At 35.5% G+C, this 18711-nt stretch overlaps 2 protein-coding genes across 4 annotated transcripts in view; both read right to left on the reverse strand.

Annotated features, from left to right (window-relative positions):
• LOC117218758 (Ras GTPase-activating protein raskol) overlaps positions 1-18711 on the reverse strand; it is a 258017-nt gene that overhangs the window by 199608 nt on the left and 39698 nt on the right. For all 3 annotated transcript variants that reach the window (XM_076527741.1, XM_076527739.1, XM_033467379.2), the window contains exon 3: positions 11578-11969. In XM_076527741.1, the coding sequence (XP_076383856.1) occupies positions 11578-11680 (103 nt within the window). In that variant the 5' untranslated portion in view covers positions 11681-11969. The remainder of the gene's footprint in view (positions 1-11577; positions 11970-18711) is intronic.
• LOC143261143 (uncharacterized) overlaps positions 1-18711 on the reverse strand; it is a 158706-nt gene that overhangs the window by 39175 nt on the left and 100820 nt on the right. The window lies entirely within an intron of this gene.

The following is an 18711-nucleotide window of genomic DNA, read 5'->3' on the forward strand; positions in this document are numbered from 1 at the left end:
AAAATCACGAAAACAATCTTCACCCTTTGCACTATGATTTTTCTCATAGCTACACTGATTAATAATATCTGTTCGTCACTAATAAATTCCTGTACGAGATAGTTAATTTAAACTGTTTGTTCGTTAACCTTCAATGTTTAAACATTAATGACAGAACGGTAGAAAAATAATTTTTTTATTTATTACTATAAAGAAACGTGAATAACATTCAAGTCTTCGTTTTAAAACGATATTATAAAGTCAAGAGTGAAGAAGATATTCATCTGCAAACCTTGTAAAATTTAACAACTTCCATTTTTGTTAAACCCATAAAGTGATCACTAACATATTTGACATTGCACAAACAAATCTCATATAACGTCGTTCTGAAATATGGATTACCTACATATTCCGGTTCCGCATTAAGGAGTACACTTCTTTTTTTATAAAGAAATAGGAAGAGCACCGACGGAAAAGGCGCATAATTTATGTAATTTGAGGAGATCAATTCACTCTTACTTTCTATTTACTGATGCAAGCGTCCAGCGACTTATGGTCGGGAGTGTATGCGCCTCTCGCGTTATTTTCAGTGGTTGCATACGTGCATTTCGTGCAGCGCAAGGAACTTTGAAATTTCCACGGGGCGGCGAGAGAACGAAACGAGAAGCACGTGGGTGCTGCACTATGACAGAAAGCACCCAAAAGAGATAAAAAGTATTTTCCGAATGAAATCATATATTTATATCCAATTTTATCAATTTTTTACAATAAGGTTTCATATACCTAATATACAACGTATCATATGTATATCCATTTATCTTCAGAATCTATTTTTCAACATCACTTGTAAATAAAAATGTAATTATAAAATACATATGTCGAATATGCAAGTGTCTAACCAATTAACAACTCATGAAAAGTGAATGAAATAAACGATGCGCAATTTTTGCTTAGATTCTTGAACGTCGCGGAACACTTAATAAAAGTGAAATTTGATTTGAGTATGGCGGTATAATTTTTTTTCATTTTTATAAAATTGTAATAATTATAATATTATTTACAGTGCTGTTGTTTTCTTAATTTAACTAATTGCTGATGCTAGGCATATATGTATTTGAGTTGTGCAAATTTCATTTCGATAACATATTTTTATTTTCATTCTTACTTTCTCAGATATGTTTAGTAAAATTTAATTATTATTAAATTATATTTAATAATAGCACCAATTATATTTAATTGGTGCTATTATACATGTTAAAGTCTTAACATTAAAAATTAGCCGTTAATTTAATAGAAGTACTATTGGAATAGTTAGAGTGATTTTTATATTGACACCACTGTGCGTTACGGGAGTATCGTACAAAAATGTCTCGCAGTACTGAAATTAAGTTTTTTCCAAAATTCTTTTAAATTGTATCTGTTCTTCTATACATAATATTTGTGTTTTTTAATTGTATCATTATTTCGAAACGTTATTACAAGAATTTTACTACTTACCCTGCGTTAATAAGGCCACATATAATAAGGCATCATGGTAAAAAATAAAAAGATCGGGCACAAGCATGTGATTTAAATCAGAAAATATATTTTACCGTTTTTAGGCGCTTTCTGCCCCATAGTGCGCCGAGATAGCAAAACAGGGGGGACAACATCGATTCAATTAACATTATTACCGCGTAAAACGGAGGCGGCCCGATGAAAAAGTCGCCGGCAATTCGAGCACTGACGTCCGCTATGTCTTAATTCCCCTCGAGAATGGAAATGAATTTCTATGGCTGCCAGAGGTTTATCTTGTTCATCTCGTTGTTCCCGGCTCCTTTCCTCGCTTTTTGTCCGATGGAAAATACACCGGACGCGTTTCACAGTGAAACGAAAGGACAAAAAGATTGACGAGGGTGAAGGAGCGGGGATAGAGAAAGAGAGAGTGCATCCCTGGATACAACTTAATTGCCGGTTGGCGGCTATTAAAGCGATCGTATAATTAGCAGAGGAAAAAATTGTGTCTGCGAGGAGAGTACGACAAGCTGACAGCCGATGGATCAATAAAATTGACCTGTGCAGTGATCGTATTACTCGATGCTGCGATACCAGTTCCTTTGTGCCAGAAGCTTTGCAGATTTTCTTGCGATCCTTCCTCGGTTTCGTTATCATATTTCTGATACCATTCAAGGAATAGTTTGGCGATTGATGTTTTGTTTGGAGTTCCAATAGATTGCAACGGGGGAAAAGATGTGCATTTCGTTTTCGCTGTAATTTAATACCGAAAAAGATTTGTTACGAATCGACAGTTGCTTGAACAGTTGATTATTCGTAAGTATGTAATAATTAAACCGTGGATCCTTATACAAAATAAAAATGTTCTGTATCAATTAAAAGTAAACAGAGATTCGATAAAAATGTATTTCTTTCTAGAATGATTTCAATAAGTTGAAAGTAACTGAACAGTGTTTATCGTTCAAATGTTTTACGTACTGATTGTTAGTGGTAATAAATAACAATGATTTTCTGTGCTTCAATGCTTATTTACAGAAGTTTGATACACAGAATATTTCGCCACAATATTATAAATATTTAGAAAGTCTCTAAACAAGTATATCTAAGCATTTAGTCTTTTTAATGGCCTTGTATGCACATTCTGCACATAATAATAATAATTAATAATATAATAAATAATTGTCACAGAGTTGACAAAGGTTCATTTTATGAGCAATCCAAACTAGATGTTAAGAAGCGAAAATAAATATTTCCTTTCGATTTCAGTTCGTCGAATGTTGCATGTATTATTACATTATTTTGCATAAACATGCAACACGCTGTTGATTATAGTATAAAGAATATCAGCTATGTAATTCATTGGCTGTCTTGTAAACTATGCAGTTTATCGCATTAAAACCTTGACAAGGTAACTGGTTTTTCAATGGAGGGCTAGGCCTAGGTGCTTTTCGAGCAATTAGAATATGAATAATTCAGCGGTGTTTAGGCCTATTGCTTTAATACGTCTGTCCGGTCAAATTACTGATAATCAATTTATCATGGAATATAGTCGTTAAGCGATCTTTTCAATGCGATAGAAAATGTTGTGCCCACTGCACTATAAATAACAGAGCTGCTCCTGTAATATAAGAATGTGCACGTAGCGTAAGGTTATCCTCTATCGCTTTCCATAGAATATTCAATGAAATACCATTGATATTTAAAATAATGAGAGCATAATCAAATTATTACCCGCTACTAGTCGGACCACTTTCCTTCTACGTTTTCCAGTTTCGCGCACATTTTAATAACCAGCAGTCTGGTATGTTCACGTTCGCGGGCAATTGCACGGGCAAAGTTGAAATTTAAATCCTTGTTGTGCAACTTTTACCATTCATTTACATAGGAACGTACTTTCGAACGACTGCGGCTCCTATTTGCATACTCATAACCAATATGGGATGTGGATCTGTTTACTGTGTGCCATCTTCCAATGAAATTCCATGGAAATATTTCGACGAAACTTTACCGAAGACTTCGTGGTAACGATAATTACGCTCGATTGATGTAATTATATTGCAGTTGCTCAGATATCAATTATCGTGAGTACATACCGATTATTCCGCTGAAATTTCGTTTTCATCGATGTCAAACCCGCACTTTCCAACGAACGCAATTGAATTCGTGGAACGGATTAATTAGGTACCTGATATCACCGGCACTATCATCATCGTAAATTGAATTAAATTACATAATTAAAGCTGTCAATAAACGATGCGTTTCTTTTTTAATTTATATTATGCCACAGTTGAAAACAATAACTCTGGAAGCAAAACATTAGACGATTTATGAAACAGAAATCGTTTGATCAATGTAGATTGTAATTCACATCGTTGCGATATTAATTAGTGTAATATCAATATTAACGTAGTGATTGTTAATGGTTTATGATGACGGTAAAGAAATGACCAATGTCGACCAATGTCGACCAATGTCAGTTTCAAGTTATCGAACATTAGTAAAGTTAGTTGAAAAGAGAATATTCATACAAGCAGACAGTTAAAGATAGAATTTAAACAAAAATTATTGTAGATTCAAAAATTCTAGAACCATAGTCCAGAACCATCCGAATAATGCAACATAATTTTTCTCTTAATTTTTACAGATTTCACAAATATATTTGATAAATAAAATTATATTCGCTACTACCTGATAGATTACACACAGAAACCATGCTGCCGTGAAATTATATTGTTTCGAAACGTGGAAAATTCATAGGAATTTATCGATAAAATACTTTCGAACATTTAATATTTCATTAGATTGTTTCACAAAGTGTTACGGCATAAAACGGATGTTCGAAACAATTCACGTTGTAATACTTTATTTTCGATACGCCGCAAGAATGTCTCGCACTAGTCAAGCTATTACTCGCGAAAAGCAGAGAGAGAAAAAAAGAGGAACGTACGCTTGTAACAATTTCCGATATCCTGGGGCACGTATCGGATTCTCATGTTGCCGACGCACTCTAATTCCTGTCCGGTATCCGCGCAGTCGGTTCGTCCTTGAGCAATTATTAGATCATCCACGGAATGAATCTATCAGATCAGAGAAGCCTCAAAAATCCGGACGCATCGCTACGCCCCGCTGCATGGAACGCCCGATTACGTCTCGTTCGATTGTGGTGTCGATGAAGTCACGATCGTCCTTCGATCATCATCTTGGAATCAACATCTGAAGATGTTTTATTAATAGCCTTAAGCAATCGTCGGAGGATTTCGTTCAGCGTCGGAAGGTCCGTTTCGTGCAACGCTCGTGTCAGCAAAAACAGCTCATTACTCTTTGAAGACTGTCCAGAAATTTGTCACGCGTCTCTACACCGACGATTCCTGAAATTCTCTAGACGAGTTTTTCGTCGCTGTAATAATAATAATACGGTGGTTCACTAAAATTTCTCTGGTCGCCGATCTCAGCAAAAGTGAAATTTCATCGCACAACAATGACACATACACGCACAGAAGCCGGTCCCCGGTCTCCTAAATTCGAGTCCCAAGTTTGGACTCCGAACTGTTCACGGATCGAAAGTGAAAGCGTCCATTTCACCGAACTTCTTTGCACGTCGAGTTCTATATCGCCGGAGAAAAACGGCAATCGCGATACAGAAGAGCAGCCGATGGTTCAGATCACTCAATTATACCACCAATTAACCAAGCACGGGGCAGCAGTCAATGAGACGTTTGTGCCGCGGCGGTACGCGGCCCGACGGGACCAGCGGAAATCACCGAAAACACTTTGCAGAAATTACGCGGAGTCGGTATCACTTCGGGATTAACGAGCAATTAAAAGGATCGCGTGCAGACGAGCGCAGAAGGTGCAAAGAGTGGCCGAGGTTTCAAGAGTATGCGGAGACGATTAAATCCCCCGAGGAGACACAGATCCATTCACGTCGGAGATATGAAGCCGTGTGCTCGTGTGCGGAAGGAGGGAGGACGAGGGCCCGATTCTTGATGGTAATTATCGTACCGCGAAAAGATAAATAGAGCCACTCCGGGATCGATTCGCGAGAAGCTCTGCGCCCAGTTAGACAGCGGACACGATGTTATGTATAGTCAGGAATGGACTGCCGCGAGCGGAGGCTGTGTATGAAAGTAAATATTAACGCGGCCTCCCTCGGTTACGCTTCCAGGCGCGAGAGATCTTGTAAATATGCCTCACGTAGGTGCACCACGCCAAATACAGGGTGTCCCTTCACTGCTGACAGAGGAACTGCTCTCAACGATACGGATTTTATGCGTCTGCTCTGTGCAATAACGCGCGGCATCCTGGTTCGTATTTAGGATATTTTGATTATTTATTCGGTGCACTCGAAGGAAACGAGCTTCAAAAAAATTTGTCTACGACCTCTACTTCTTCTAGATTTGGGTTCGAACATTTTGCAATGTGTTCGAGCGAAAAAGTCTGTGGCAAATGACATATTTATACATTTTGGTTACACGTTCTTTAGTAAAGTCAGGTTTGATTTGATGGCGAGAATTTATATCTGGAATAGCTTTAAAAAATAATCTTGTTACTTTTTCTTTTCTATAGATTTATGTTTGCACATTTTATAGCGTATACGAGTGCTGATGTCTCTGAAAAACTCCGAATTTACTCCTTTTATTTAGTTCCTATGTAAAAAAGTCACGTTTGATTCGGTTAGGTTTAAAAGATAATTCTTTGACTTTTTTTTCCTAGGTTTATGTTCACACATTTTGTAACATATACGCTTACCGACAATGGTTAAGAAACATTACATATCGTTAAGATTTGAGTAAAATTTGATATCTCAATAAATATACGTCCTATTAAATTAAAAGTACATTAACTTTTGTCAGAAAGTGTATGAATGCACAAAATCATGCACGTTCAGCAAAATCAGGTTTGATTCTGTAACAAGAGATTTTCTACCGTTGCAACTGCAGAAAATCATGTTTTTGCTTAATCTCTAAAAAAGATTGATGTTTGCGAACTCTGTGGCAGGCACGCATGTCTGACAATTTTAATATTTATCTATTCTTTTGTGTTTTTATTTAGTGAACTCAGGTTTAATCCAACGATCGATGGTTCTCTGCTGTCACAGCTTGAGAACGTGCTTTTTTTCCCAGATTTGGGGAAATATTGAAAAATACGAGACTGCAATAAATTTTGGTATTTACGTAATTTCGCTTGTTTCAATTTAGCCAAGGTTAGCTTTAAATTGATGGGACGAGATTTCCTGCTGCGACAGCTTTGTAAAATAATTTTTCTGCTTCTTCTTTTTTTTTAAATTTATACTTTCAGATTGTGTGGAAGATACAAGCGCACGAAATGTCCGTAAATTTGATTATTTAATAATGTTTTATAATTACTTTTTAATTTTATCTAGTGAAACGCTTCAAGTATTTATAAATTTGATAATGATGAAAAATGGATGTAGAATTTTCAACTCTCTGTGAAACAGTTATAACTGTTATAGACTTAATTGTATAATAGAGGAATCTAGGATAATTATGTCATAACAAATGCAAATTTCACGAAGGCAATTTTCGCTGAATAGATTGTTATAATTGCTTTATTTCCGATAATCCTAATTAAGTTGCCTATACCGTACAAGCAATAACTATCTAATGAGTAAACACAAGTAAACACCGTGTTGTGAGAATTTTGCAGGTATTGTGTGGTTTTATAATAATTGAACATCCTGTACGTAAGTTAGGAATCCGCGGAACGTTGGATGCTTGTCTAGTCATTTGTCTGCTCTTGTTATATTTCAAGACCACTGCCGTTAGTTTATTACCTTGCTGAATTCTCCCACGACCTCGATACAAAGGAGTAACAGGCGCTGAACTTGATTGTGAAACTCAATAATCTACGATAGTTCAATAAACCATCTTCTAGCAATCTTCAATAAATTACATAACTTCTGTCGAACTTCGCAACTTTCGAACATGGTTCCGGAATTAATGATTCTTCTGCACGAACTGAGAACACCTAGTTATACGTTCTTTATCAGTTTGCCAATATTACAAAAGAGGTTTTTGAAGGTATGATAACTGGACTGCTGATTTCATGCATTTATGAGAAAAATGAATAGATCAAATACAAAGTTGTGGAAAGGAATGAGAAGACCTTACGGATACTGTTACATTATTTTTAACTTATGACAATTATTAAACGAGGAAAGATGTTTCAAACTAATGATTATGTTGCTTACAATTATCTTTATTTTCCATAAGAATCAGCAGTCTGGTAATAACGTTTTGGATACGACGAGCATGAAAGAAAGAGACGAATAAGTAGAGCTATGCAATATTAATTGACTTGTATTGCTATGAAATAATAAGTAATAAATGATAAATGATAAATAATGAACAAATAATGAATAAGTCGAAGAGAAAAGAGTTCGCGACAGTGTCAGAATAAGAAATGAGTTGATAAATGTACGAATCATAAATGAATTTATAGGATAGAAAGCTTAACAACTGAAATCTGTATCTTGGATCAGATAAGAGTAATTTAATTTAATATCATACTTGGAAAACAATAAGAGAAAATTTCGTTTTCTAAGCTATTGTCGAGGTTCGTAATAAGCAGAAGGCGATGAAAGTTAGCTCAATTTCACACCACAGTTAGATTTCAACAACAAGAAATTCAGTTTAATTGAATAATAACACTGGTAGGATAATAATACCTTTTGATCTTGGACGAACACGAGAATATGTAAACGTGTGGTTACCTGTCACGAAATTTTTGAGCCTAAACGTTATTCCTGTGTCACCGGCGTCTGGCAAAGTGGCAGATAGAAAGTATTTTGGGAGGTTTGTTTCGTTGGAAGCTTTCAGACGGGCCTCTGCCCGAGGATTTGTGGGCGTCAGACGTTTCGGTTCAACGGTGCCGTATATTCGCGTGAATTATTTCGGCGACGTAAATATTATTATTTCTTTTCGTTTCCTCCAATGAAGATCCCGGTGAATCGGCTCGTTTTAAGAGCAGGGAAAAAAGCGTCGAGAACGCTTCGAAACCTGTTCTATTTTAAATTGTGCAGTAATGTTACGCGCTAAAAATTCCTGACGCACTAAATGAGCCGTTAATGTCACTTCTGGAAGCTTGGTTATTTGCGATAAATTTCTATCACTTCATCTTCAGTCAATGATTTTTTAATAGAACTTGAAATAGAACTAGAAATCGATACAGTGTTCTCTAATTTTAATAAATTCCGATACTCGCACACACAATTTCTGATACGATCGAACACTTGTAAAAACAACACAGTAATAATAATAATTTCACTTCAAGTTTCTGTTGTATTTACAGGTATTGATGTTCGTTAGAAAAATAAAGTATTATGGATCAATAGAGTGTGCCTAATTTTAGCATGAATGTATTTCAAATTGCATCCATTAAAGTGCTACTGTGAATCAGAGTTTGGCGTATTTTAATCGAATAACAATTAACAAATAAAATTGTAGAATTTATTGGCAATATTATTCGAATTGTTATCCGCATAAATTTTTATTCGAAACATTAGTCGAATAAAATTTTATTCGAAGAATATATTCGAAATGTTATTGGAATATAACTGTATTGAAAGAAAAATAAAACTTCATTCGAATAATTTACTATATTTGAAATGCTAATCGGATAAAATTTTATGCGGAAAATTTATTCGAAACGTTACTCGAATCAAAATTTGAAGAATTGATTCAAATCGTTATTTGAATAAAACTTGATTCGAAGAATTTATTGGCAACTTTGCTGAGAACGAAACAAGTTTATTCACTTAATTTGAGATAGCACTGGAGATATTTCTTCTAATTACTGCATATTTATATTTAGCATGTGAATTATCGGAAGAATCTTGAATCATATTGAGCGAGTAGTAAAAGTAATAAAGATGATCCAGAACGTAATGGGAAGAGGAGGAATTACAGTTAAAATGAAAATTATGCACACGAGTGCACAGTAATTCGTGCATCCCTCGGTCAAACATAGCATAGCAATCGCGGCAAAGATCAATGGAGCACATTCCCCGACTCTGAACTTCAATGAGGCGTCAATTAATTTCAATTCGGACCGTCGTATATCTGAAACTTCGACGGAAAACGCGCCCATGAGAATTGCATCAGGAACTGCGACTTGTTCCCTTTTTCCCACGAATAGTTTTCTTTTCTGGGAAAAGTGGAAGTGCAGTTTTAACGAGCGTAGGCCTGCAACATTGCGTACGCGTCACCTACGTTCCATGTAAATCATGCGTGTCGTTATCCTACGCAACGCGTCCCGGAATCGTCCAATCTGGAATCGTAAAAAGGATAACGACGTAACGACGGGCAACCCGTTCAAAATAGCGGTCGAGTATATCACCATTAACCTCTTCTTGTCTTCTAATATCAGAACTCGGACTGACTGGCAACAAGAAAGTCATTTTAATTTTTAGGTGGCCATCAAACACTGTTTTTTTGTTAGCAATGTTTCAGCATTTGAACAGTTACAGTTAAAATGAACATGAACTGCATTTTGCTGGTAAAATACTTATAGTCTGTGGATTTTATGCATTTATGAAAAAAATAAGTCAGTGCAATTTTAAGCAATACAAAAATATGGATGACTGAGTTATATCGGAAGAACAAAGTGTATGTCTAACTTCTGTGTGTTGCAATTAAGGCAGACTTTTATTTTATTGAAAATAGAGTAAAAATCTAGTTATTGAAAAATAGAGTAGTCTGAATACTAATGACAATTAATTAGGAATTAATTAATTAAGAATTGTAAATTAAAGCATAATATTTTTGTTGGACATTAGATATAATCGCCTGCAAAAAACTTTATTGTACCTTCAGACTTTGATCGAAACATAATTTGAAATTTAAATTTTTCGTACATCATTTACAACTTATTTTTCTGATATTTGATTTTTCTTGTAAGAGAAAGATATGAAATTTTATTTAAGTTGTTCTTGTACTATAAAAAATTGTATATTAAATTTCCTGTTGCTTTCGAACTGTTTTCCTTATGTATCGTTCCCAAGAAATTTGCAATATTTATACAAGATTTTAAATCAACTTTCAAACTTTCCGGTGTTTGTATAGAAGAGTTCGGAGTTTACGAAATTAATAAAAAAACTATAGCTGACTCTGTGCGATCCATAAAATTTAATAATAAAGTTACAGCATTTAGGGATGCAGACTACATAAAGCGTGTACTTTTTATACTGGTGGAGGCATTCCAGAGATTCGAAGGTTAAGTTCGTGTTTTAAGCGATATATTGCGAAATTTTTATCACACGAGAGAAAGGATATGGAATTCCTAGTAAATTCAATAAGTTTCAGAATTAATCGGTTTATGCAGTAATTTAATGTTTGTATTTTCTTATGTCCACAAAAAATGTGAGACATTTTTTGGAATAGGAGACTGAAACGTATAGTTCAAACTAAGATTAATTCCTAAGTTCAGCCAATTAACAAAGAGTCAGCCAATTCATAGGAATGCTAAATAATAAAGATAAATTCTTCAAAATCGATCTATCTGATTCAAGATCGCCGTTGATTTTTTTTAGTAAAAGTTGGACTTGAAGCATAAGTGATTGGATTTGTTTACAAACTCAATACCAGATATTTAAATAATTTTTATAGAAAATTAACATATGTGTTAATTGATTCCATCAATTGGAGAAAATGAGGAGTAACGAAGATAAATCCTACGATGTCGATTTAACTAATTTTTTAATAAAAGTTGGACTCGTAGCAGAAGATTTTAAATAATCTGCACATAAAACAAACGTATTTCTGTGTTGGATTTGCGAATTAATAAACATGATGAATAACAAAAGTAAATTTTTCGAAGTCGATCTTCCCGATTAAATATATTCATGATCAAATAATGTAGTTCCTGATCATTTTAAAAGTAAATCATTGAAAATCGATGTCTGATTTAACATCAAATAATGCAGTTCTTAATTGAGTCTTCCAATTGCTAGAACGACAAGTAACAACAACAAATCATTTAAAATCGATGTTCCCGATGCAATACAAAATGATGCATTTCCTAATCGATTCTGCGAATTGGTACAAATGACGAATAACAAAGGTAAGTCCTTGAAAATCGATCTACCTGATTCGAGATCGTCGTGATCAGCTCCTCGGAGACAGGAGTGAAAGCTGCGTGACAGTCGACGACCGCCGGGCGACGCGCCCCCCGTCGAAGCGTTGTGCATCTTCCGGGCTGATTTCTTTCACTGGAACCGCCCAAAGAGGCACACCACTCTTCTCCCTGCCTGTCCCTCTCAGTCAGGTGAGACCGAGGTGAAGCGAGTGCCACGGCATGTTTCCTTTTCTTTTCTTTTCTTTTCTATGTTCTTTTCACGAGCGGTTCGCAGCGACGAGCACCGGGCTAATTAAGGTCTAATTAACGGGTAACTACGCGCGATCGTTAGGCGCTCGGATGCGTAGGCGTGGACGCGACTCGTAGCCAACCTCCTCGCTTCTTCTCGCTCTAGTTCGCACCTGCAAGGAAAATCAAAGTTGTCCGGCGACTGGTCGACGATCTGCGAGCCAGCGTTCTCCAAAATGGCGACACCGGAGCCGAACTAGCCGCGATTCAATTCTCGGGTTCGTAACGAAATCCGTTTCCTTTTAACAAGTCTATTTCGAATAGGTCCAAGTTCCTAACAACGAGATGACTAGAATTATTCAATGATTTTTAAGAACACGCACGAGCGACGTTTTTAGTTCTTAAACTTTATAGTACGTACCGCGAAATTTTGCTTTTACGACGAGTATTGTCACTTAGTGAATTAAATACTATTTGCTGACAATTTTTATCATTTTTTAAACAGATATTGTTTTGCTCCTCGTTTTATTCGTCTACTCTTTGAGGTAACGAACCATTTTGATCTTTCTTCTTGTAATAGGTAAATCATACAAGTTTGGATAGTAGTAAATGTTGAAAATCTTAATAACTTTACGAACTTTTAATACCTTGATAATCTCACAAACTTTAGAAATCTCAATAATCTCGCATACTTTAAAAGTAACTTTATCTCACAAACTTCGAAAATCTTCTGAATAAAATTTTGAACATAGTTCACTAGTAAATCCAAAACCATAAGCTAGATATTCTTAAATCTTTAGAAATCAACGCAAAATGAATTAATCTATTGTAAAAACGTAAATTGCCTAATAACATTAAAAAAGTGTTCTGGTTCACAACTTTGGAAATAATTGTTGTCTTGATTGTCTTATCTTGAAGTATACGTCTTCAAGAAGAAGTCTGCAAAGAGTCCATTGTATTTCATAAGAACAACAAGGATCCCAAGAGATACCTTAAAAATGACACTCCAGACCAGAATACTCATTAAAGACACGCGAGATTTCGCGGCAACCACTTTTAATTGCTTCTCGTGGGACAGGAGGAATTGTGACACGGCTGAAGGTTCGAAGTTGAGAGTTCTAGGTTCAATTGTTCGTTAATTAGCTTTGCAAGTGATAGAACTATCTTATAAGGAAACACGATGCACGTGTGCACGATCGTAAGTAGACTGAGGAATTTTGACGAGCTTGTAAAAAGATTAATCTGAAAAAGAGTACGAGAAACTTTCTCAGAATTTAGTTTAATTGGTTTTATAAACCGCGCTTGAATTAGCATATCCGGAAACACATATGTAATTATACAGTTACGAGGAAAGTACGTTTGTTATGGTTTTGCACAGAAACTTTCACAGACTTAAATTCTTTCTGGAATTAATAACGCGATGAATAAGCTGCTACGCATCCTATGTTTTATAAACAGATTGGAAAAAGTAAAAAGGACTGTCCACAGATTTAGATATGCCTGTAATTTACTTTAAGTTCTGCTATAATCTGCGAATTAATTATATAATACTAATTGTTTTTAATGTCACTCTATTCCACTGCGATCGTAATTATTACATGTGTGTATGATTCAAGTCATAAAGTGGGAATGATAAAGTAATAATTATAAAATCATGACCGAAGCTAGACAGTACCTACTAATTACACGATTAATCAACTGGAATTGCAAGTTGGGAATAAATATTATATTTCTTACCACAATTTCCACGGTTGAACTTTTTTATTCAAAGAGTACGAGCCTCTCTTTAGTAATTATGCGATGCTTTCTGAAGTTTCTTTCCATAGGGATTGGTCTAACGATTTCATGTATTTATTCTTACGGATACCAAGTAGTTATTCTAACAAATTTTCACGAGACTTTTACTTGCAATTAGTCTCAAGCTTAATGAAGCAATCAGCGAAGAAAGTTTTTCATTCTCTTCAGAATAGTATAATTGCTACGAAAGGAAACGTTGTCGAGCCATTCGAAAATTCTCCGCGAATAAATTCAGAAACTAAATGTAACGCCGTGAATCATGATCAATCTTTGTATAAAAAACAATGAAACACGAAATTCGATAGCCAGTTTTCGACATGATCAAACGAAATAAATGTGACGCGCCGTTACACGACTCCAATGTCTGCAGATCGAATTAGACCGAGCCATTAATAAATGATCTATCGTGCAACGTTACGTAACTCATTCATAACTCTTCCGTGTCGTTGGCCATATTTAGAATTTGTAATATTGTCTTTCAAAACACGCTGTATCCATCCATGCGAACATTAATTTTATTATCCTACGCGATCATTTATATGTGCAAGCATTCTACAAAATCGATGCTTTTACAAAAATGGCACATAACACGAACTGATACAGAGAACTATTAGGTAGATTATTGCTATGTCTATTAACCACTACTTTTACAAATGTATGTAAAAACGTAAAAAACTTTAATGTAAAAGTATGGAGTGAAACAAAATTATTAATTAATTTTTTTACTATATAAAGAGTATTAAATCCGTATATAATTTAAGTAAATTTTTGTTTGTCATGAGTGCGTTCTATGAAATTTGTAACAAATTCATATGAACTCACAGTTTTTTTACACCTCCAAATATTCTTCATTATATGTTTATTTCATGATTTCGACGATTGCGTTTATAATAAATAGAGACCGTTATTATTCTGATAGTAAATTTAAAATTCTAAATTCACACTATCAGAATTGATTTTGTCTTTTCATCGTTCCTATTATATATAGTATGTTCGTACTGAGAAATTTATTCAACTATTTCCCAATGGTCGAATAAATATTTCTGCTAAACGCGGGATACTAAACCGACGACTCGGTTTATGTAAACTTTTATTTTACGAAACTTAATCGCAGTCGCAATAAACGTCTAAAGATCGCTTCCTTTATTGTGCAACCACGATGCAATAAAGGATGAATTATTATTAATCGATGTTACTAACTAAGAGCAGTGGGTTGACATTTTTATTCAAAGATCAATGGCTCCGCCTGTATACATATGGTTCATATGGGGCCACCGAGTATGGCAAATCGAAAGGACGAACGTTTTGCTTTTGTGGCCGCGTAGATGGAATCCTGGACGCTAGGAAAAGAACTCGTGGTTCGCGTTGAAGAAATAAATCACCCGAGACCCGTGGCTCACAATTTGTGGCCCATCTGGTGGAAACGTATTGCACAATGAAGTGCGTCGAAAGAACGGTTCGGACGTTTATGGTTACGTGTATGGGAATAGAGGAATGGCTCGATACCCTTCGCTGGAACATGTTACGGCAGAAACGCTCGAAGATAATGAAGTGCAATACGTAAACTTCTGTTCCATATCGGAACAGTCAAGCTTGTTTTGACCACATCGATTTAATTGATTTGAAACATATAATAATCACAGATGTATTGTTTAAATGGAATTACGATCATTGAAGTACTCCTTTTATACGGAATTATTAAAATTCCTAAATAGATTAGGAATTTCAATGTAGTATGAAAATATTTCGTTCAGTTTAGCTTTATTGGAACACAAAACGATAAAATTTATTGGAACGGACACGTGATGTGAAGACTGTTGATTTTATGCATTTATGAAAAGAATTCAAGGATGTGTAGTATCGTGTTCAAGTTATTAACATTGTTCAAAGTGGAAATCCAGTTTCATTTAATTTTCGTTGCTTATAATTCACATAGACAATTTTTATTATGCAATATGCATATGTTTATTTTGTAAAACGAATTTAGTGATTAACATTTTAACTAATGTATTAATGACTCGATCACTCCTCTATACTTTAAACAATAATTTTTGTATATTGTTAAAATTTGATACTCCGACATTTTCTTGTTTTTCCTTTTGTTACACGAATAAATCAAAAGAAGCAAATGGTAAACAATCGATGTACAAAATGTGCATCATTTGAATTTATCGAAGTTTGTTGTAATAAAGTAAACTTGTCTTTCAAATGGCTCCGAAAAGATTTTAGAAGATATACATATCGAAGTTTACGACCAATTATAAACAACCACATAATCGCTATCCAATTGCTATCATTTAAATGTATTTCGAGACAGTACATTTCTGTTAATGCAACTAACAATCTTGAATGACTATCCAAAGAAATTAATGACGAAGTTTTGCTGGCTGGACGGAATCAATATTAACCGTTTTCAATTCAATAACAATTGCTACATAAATATCGTATTCGATGTTACTGACGTTACCATCAAATATGAACGGAACAATATAATTCCCGTGTACGCCGTGTATCAGCTATTATATTATTTTGTAAGCGTTACTAGCGCGGTGCTAACGATTGGTTAAATATATAATTTATACCCGCGTTGTTCGCCAGCGTGTAGGCTCGCTTATGCACGCTTATGCGCCGGGGCTCGTAGGTGTGCGTGGGCGTGTTGCATATTTTTTAAATAGGCCGCCAGACTAGCTCGTAATTAAAGGCCGAAAGGCAGAAAAATCAGTTTCGATTTCAGCTCTCGAGGCATCGCAGCATCCTCCGTTGCATCGATGCAAACAGTGCTAATGATGCACCGAACTGCGCCCATGCGGTATAAACAACAGATGATAATAATAATAATTCAACCCTACAGAATACTGCTTGTTACGCAAACATTCATGATTTAAAATTAATAAAGTGGTTTGAAAGGACGATATTCGACGCATTTTTAATGACGTTGTTTTCCAATTTAATCCCATTAATTATCTACCCCGTACGAGGTAAATTTTGAGTTAAATTTTGTGCAGGTTCGGTTTATGTCATTGTGTTTCTCGGATCTGTTCCTGTGCAACAGAAATGAAAAAGTGATAAAGAAATATTATTTTATAGAATTTGAAATATTTTAGATTTAATAATATGTATCTGGAAACAGCAGCAATATAGATTTAACTTCTTGTTAACTCCTTGATGTTTTTAACTGCATTAAATAGTATTATTACAACTAAAATATTCCAAATTCTATTAAATAACATTTCTTATCAGTTTCGTTTCATTCTTTATTATTTTATCCAATTAAAAATATCATGAAATGTATAAGGAACTAAATCAATGTTGCTACAGTTTTCAGATATTAAAACTAAAATTCCAACTGTTCGGTATCCTTGCGAATAATAGAAAATGTTGACAGTACAACATATTACAAAAGTAACTCGGAGTAAACGTACGTAATTCAATTCGCGGAAATAACGCAAACGCGAATCAATTACCAAGGTTCATAAATACATCGCAAGCGCAAAAAGAAAAAATCCGTATTATCAGATTCACGAAGTGCAAAACAACGCAGAAAACCGATTAAACCTTGTCAAACGTTTTCACTCCGTCGCGGTTCCCGCGTACGCAATAACCGCGTAACATCTGCAATTCAATTTGCGGATGTCAAACATTTTTCAAGCTCGTGGCCGCTATTAAATTATCACGAATGAAATATAATTTCCGCGCAACTTTCGATTTCTGTATTACCGGGGAGCTTTCTCCGTCCAGTGCCGAGCATTCCACCGCAAAGTGGTATGTTTTCCCAAAAAGTTGGCCGACATGCAATCTTTAATGTGTCAAGCTAAAGTTTATCCTTGAAGAAACCATTTGTAAAACATTTACCATTGAAATATATGTTATAAAGATGAACTTTCTGTGTCCATGTAAGAAAAAGTATTATATATATCATCTTTTACTGCTCGAGGTATATTTATGCATACAATACTGTTAAATAATATATTTAGGTACCGGCAAAAATACATAGCGACGTACAAAATTTAATCATATTCACAATACGTAAATTTCAAACAATGCTTATGTCAGTAGTACCTGTTTCGAATGTTGCATTTCTGATGGTGCATTCCAATTCAACAATCTCCGAAACACGAGTACCGATTTTCATAAAAATCGTGGGAACTTAAGAATTGTGACCAACCTTTTTGGGAAAAAGGTACCATCGTGCACCGATACATTGATTTTCGTTGTGATGTTAAATTTCCCTTATCGGCACGTCTCGATCGGACGCTTTCCGCTTCGCGAGATTCGGTCGTGAAACTCGCACGATAAGAGACCCAGTGACTTCGACGCAACGTCGCGGAAATGATATTCGATGGAACCACCTGTTGATAGCAAACTTCGGTTTCAACGAAGCGACGCGACACAGCGCGGCGGGAAGGCGCGAGAAACACGAATCCGCTCGCGAGAATCGGCGCTCGTTAATTTCTGCCGGCTAATTAACGATCCGAATAATTTACGACGAATGAAATATTAATTAGGTTCGTGGTTGCGCCTGTCCTTGAATATTCTGTTACCAGAAGGGAAAAGAACACGAAATTATTTGCCACTTATGGCAGCGAGATGAATTTTTTCGGGAACGCTCGTATCGCCTTCGTGCTTATTCCTCGATTACGAGTTTTTTAAGCTTTGTTGGAGAACTGGTTGGGCTCGTGAAAATCAGTGAACGGTGCATAATGCGAGGCCTTGGTTATCAGAACAACGTTTCTTTTGTCCCATTTTCAGAAATCAGCTTGTAAACCGATATCCGACGGGAAGGATACGAATATCAAAATTGTTTTCTTTGGTAATCGTTTTTTCGATGTCGTGCGTATAAATTGCGGAAATTGATCGCATTATCGGCGCAGCCGGTGCGCCGCCGCGATTCAAGCGACTTGTAATATTAAAACGGTCAAGGAGAAAGCCAGAAAGATGTATGGATCTACGAACAGGGGAATATTTCGAGCATGAACACACTCGCGGAGGCGTGACTCGCGATGAATTGCATTAATATAATTAAGATTGTGCTGCAATCTACGTAACTGCGATGTTGTTCGTACTAATAGAGATGTTATAACGTTGTGTAATTAAATGCGGGAACTATTGCGGTCAAAG

The sequence above is a fragment of the Megalopta genalis genome, chromosome 1 (genome assembly GCF_051020955.1).
Source record: "Megalopta genalis isolate 19385.01 chromosome 1, iyMegGena1_principal, whole genome shotgun sequence".
In the NCBI taxonomy this organism is placed as follows: domain Eukaryota; kingdom Metazoa; phylum Arthropoda; class Insecta; order Hymenoptera; family Halictidae; genus Megalopta; species Megalopta genalis.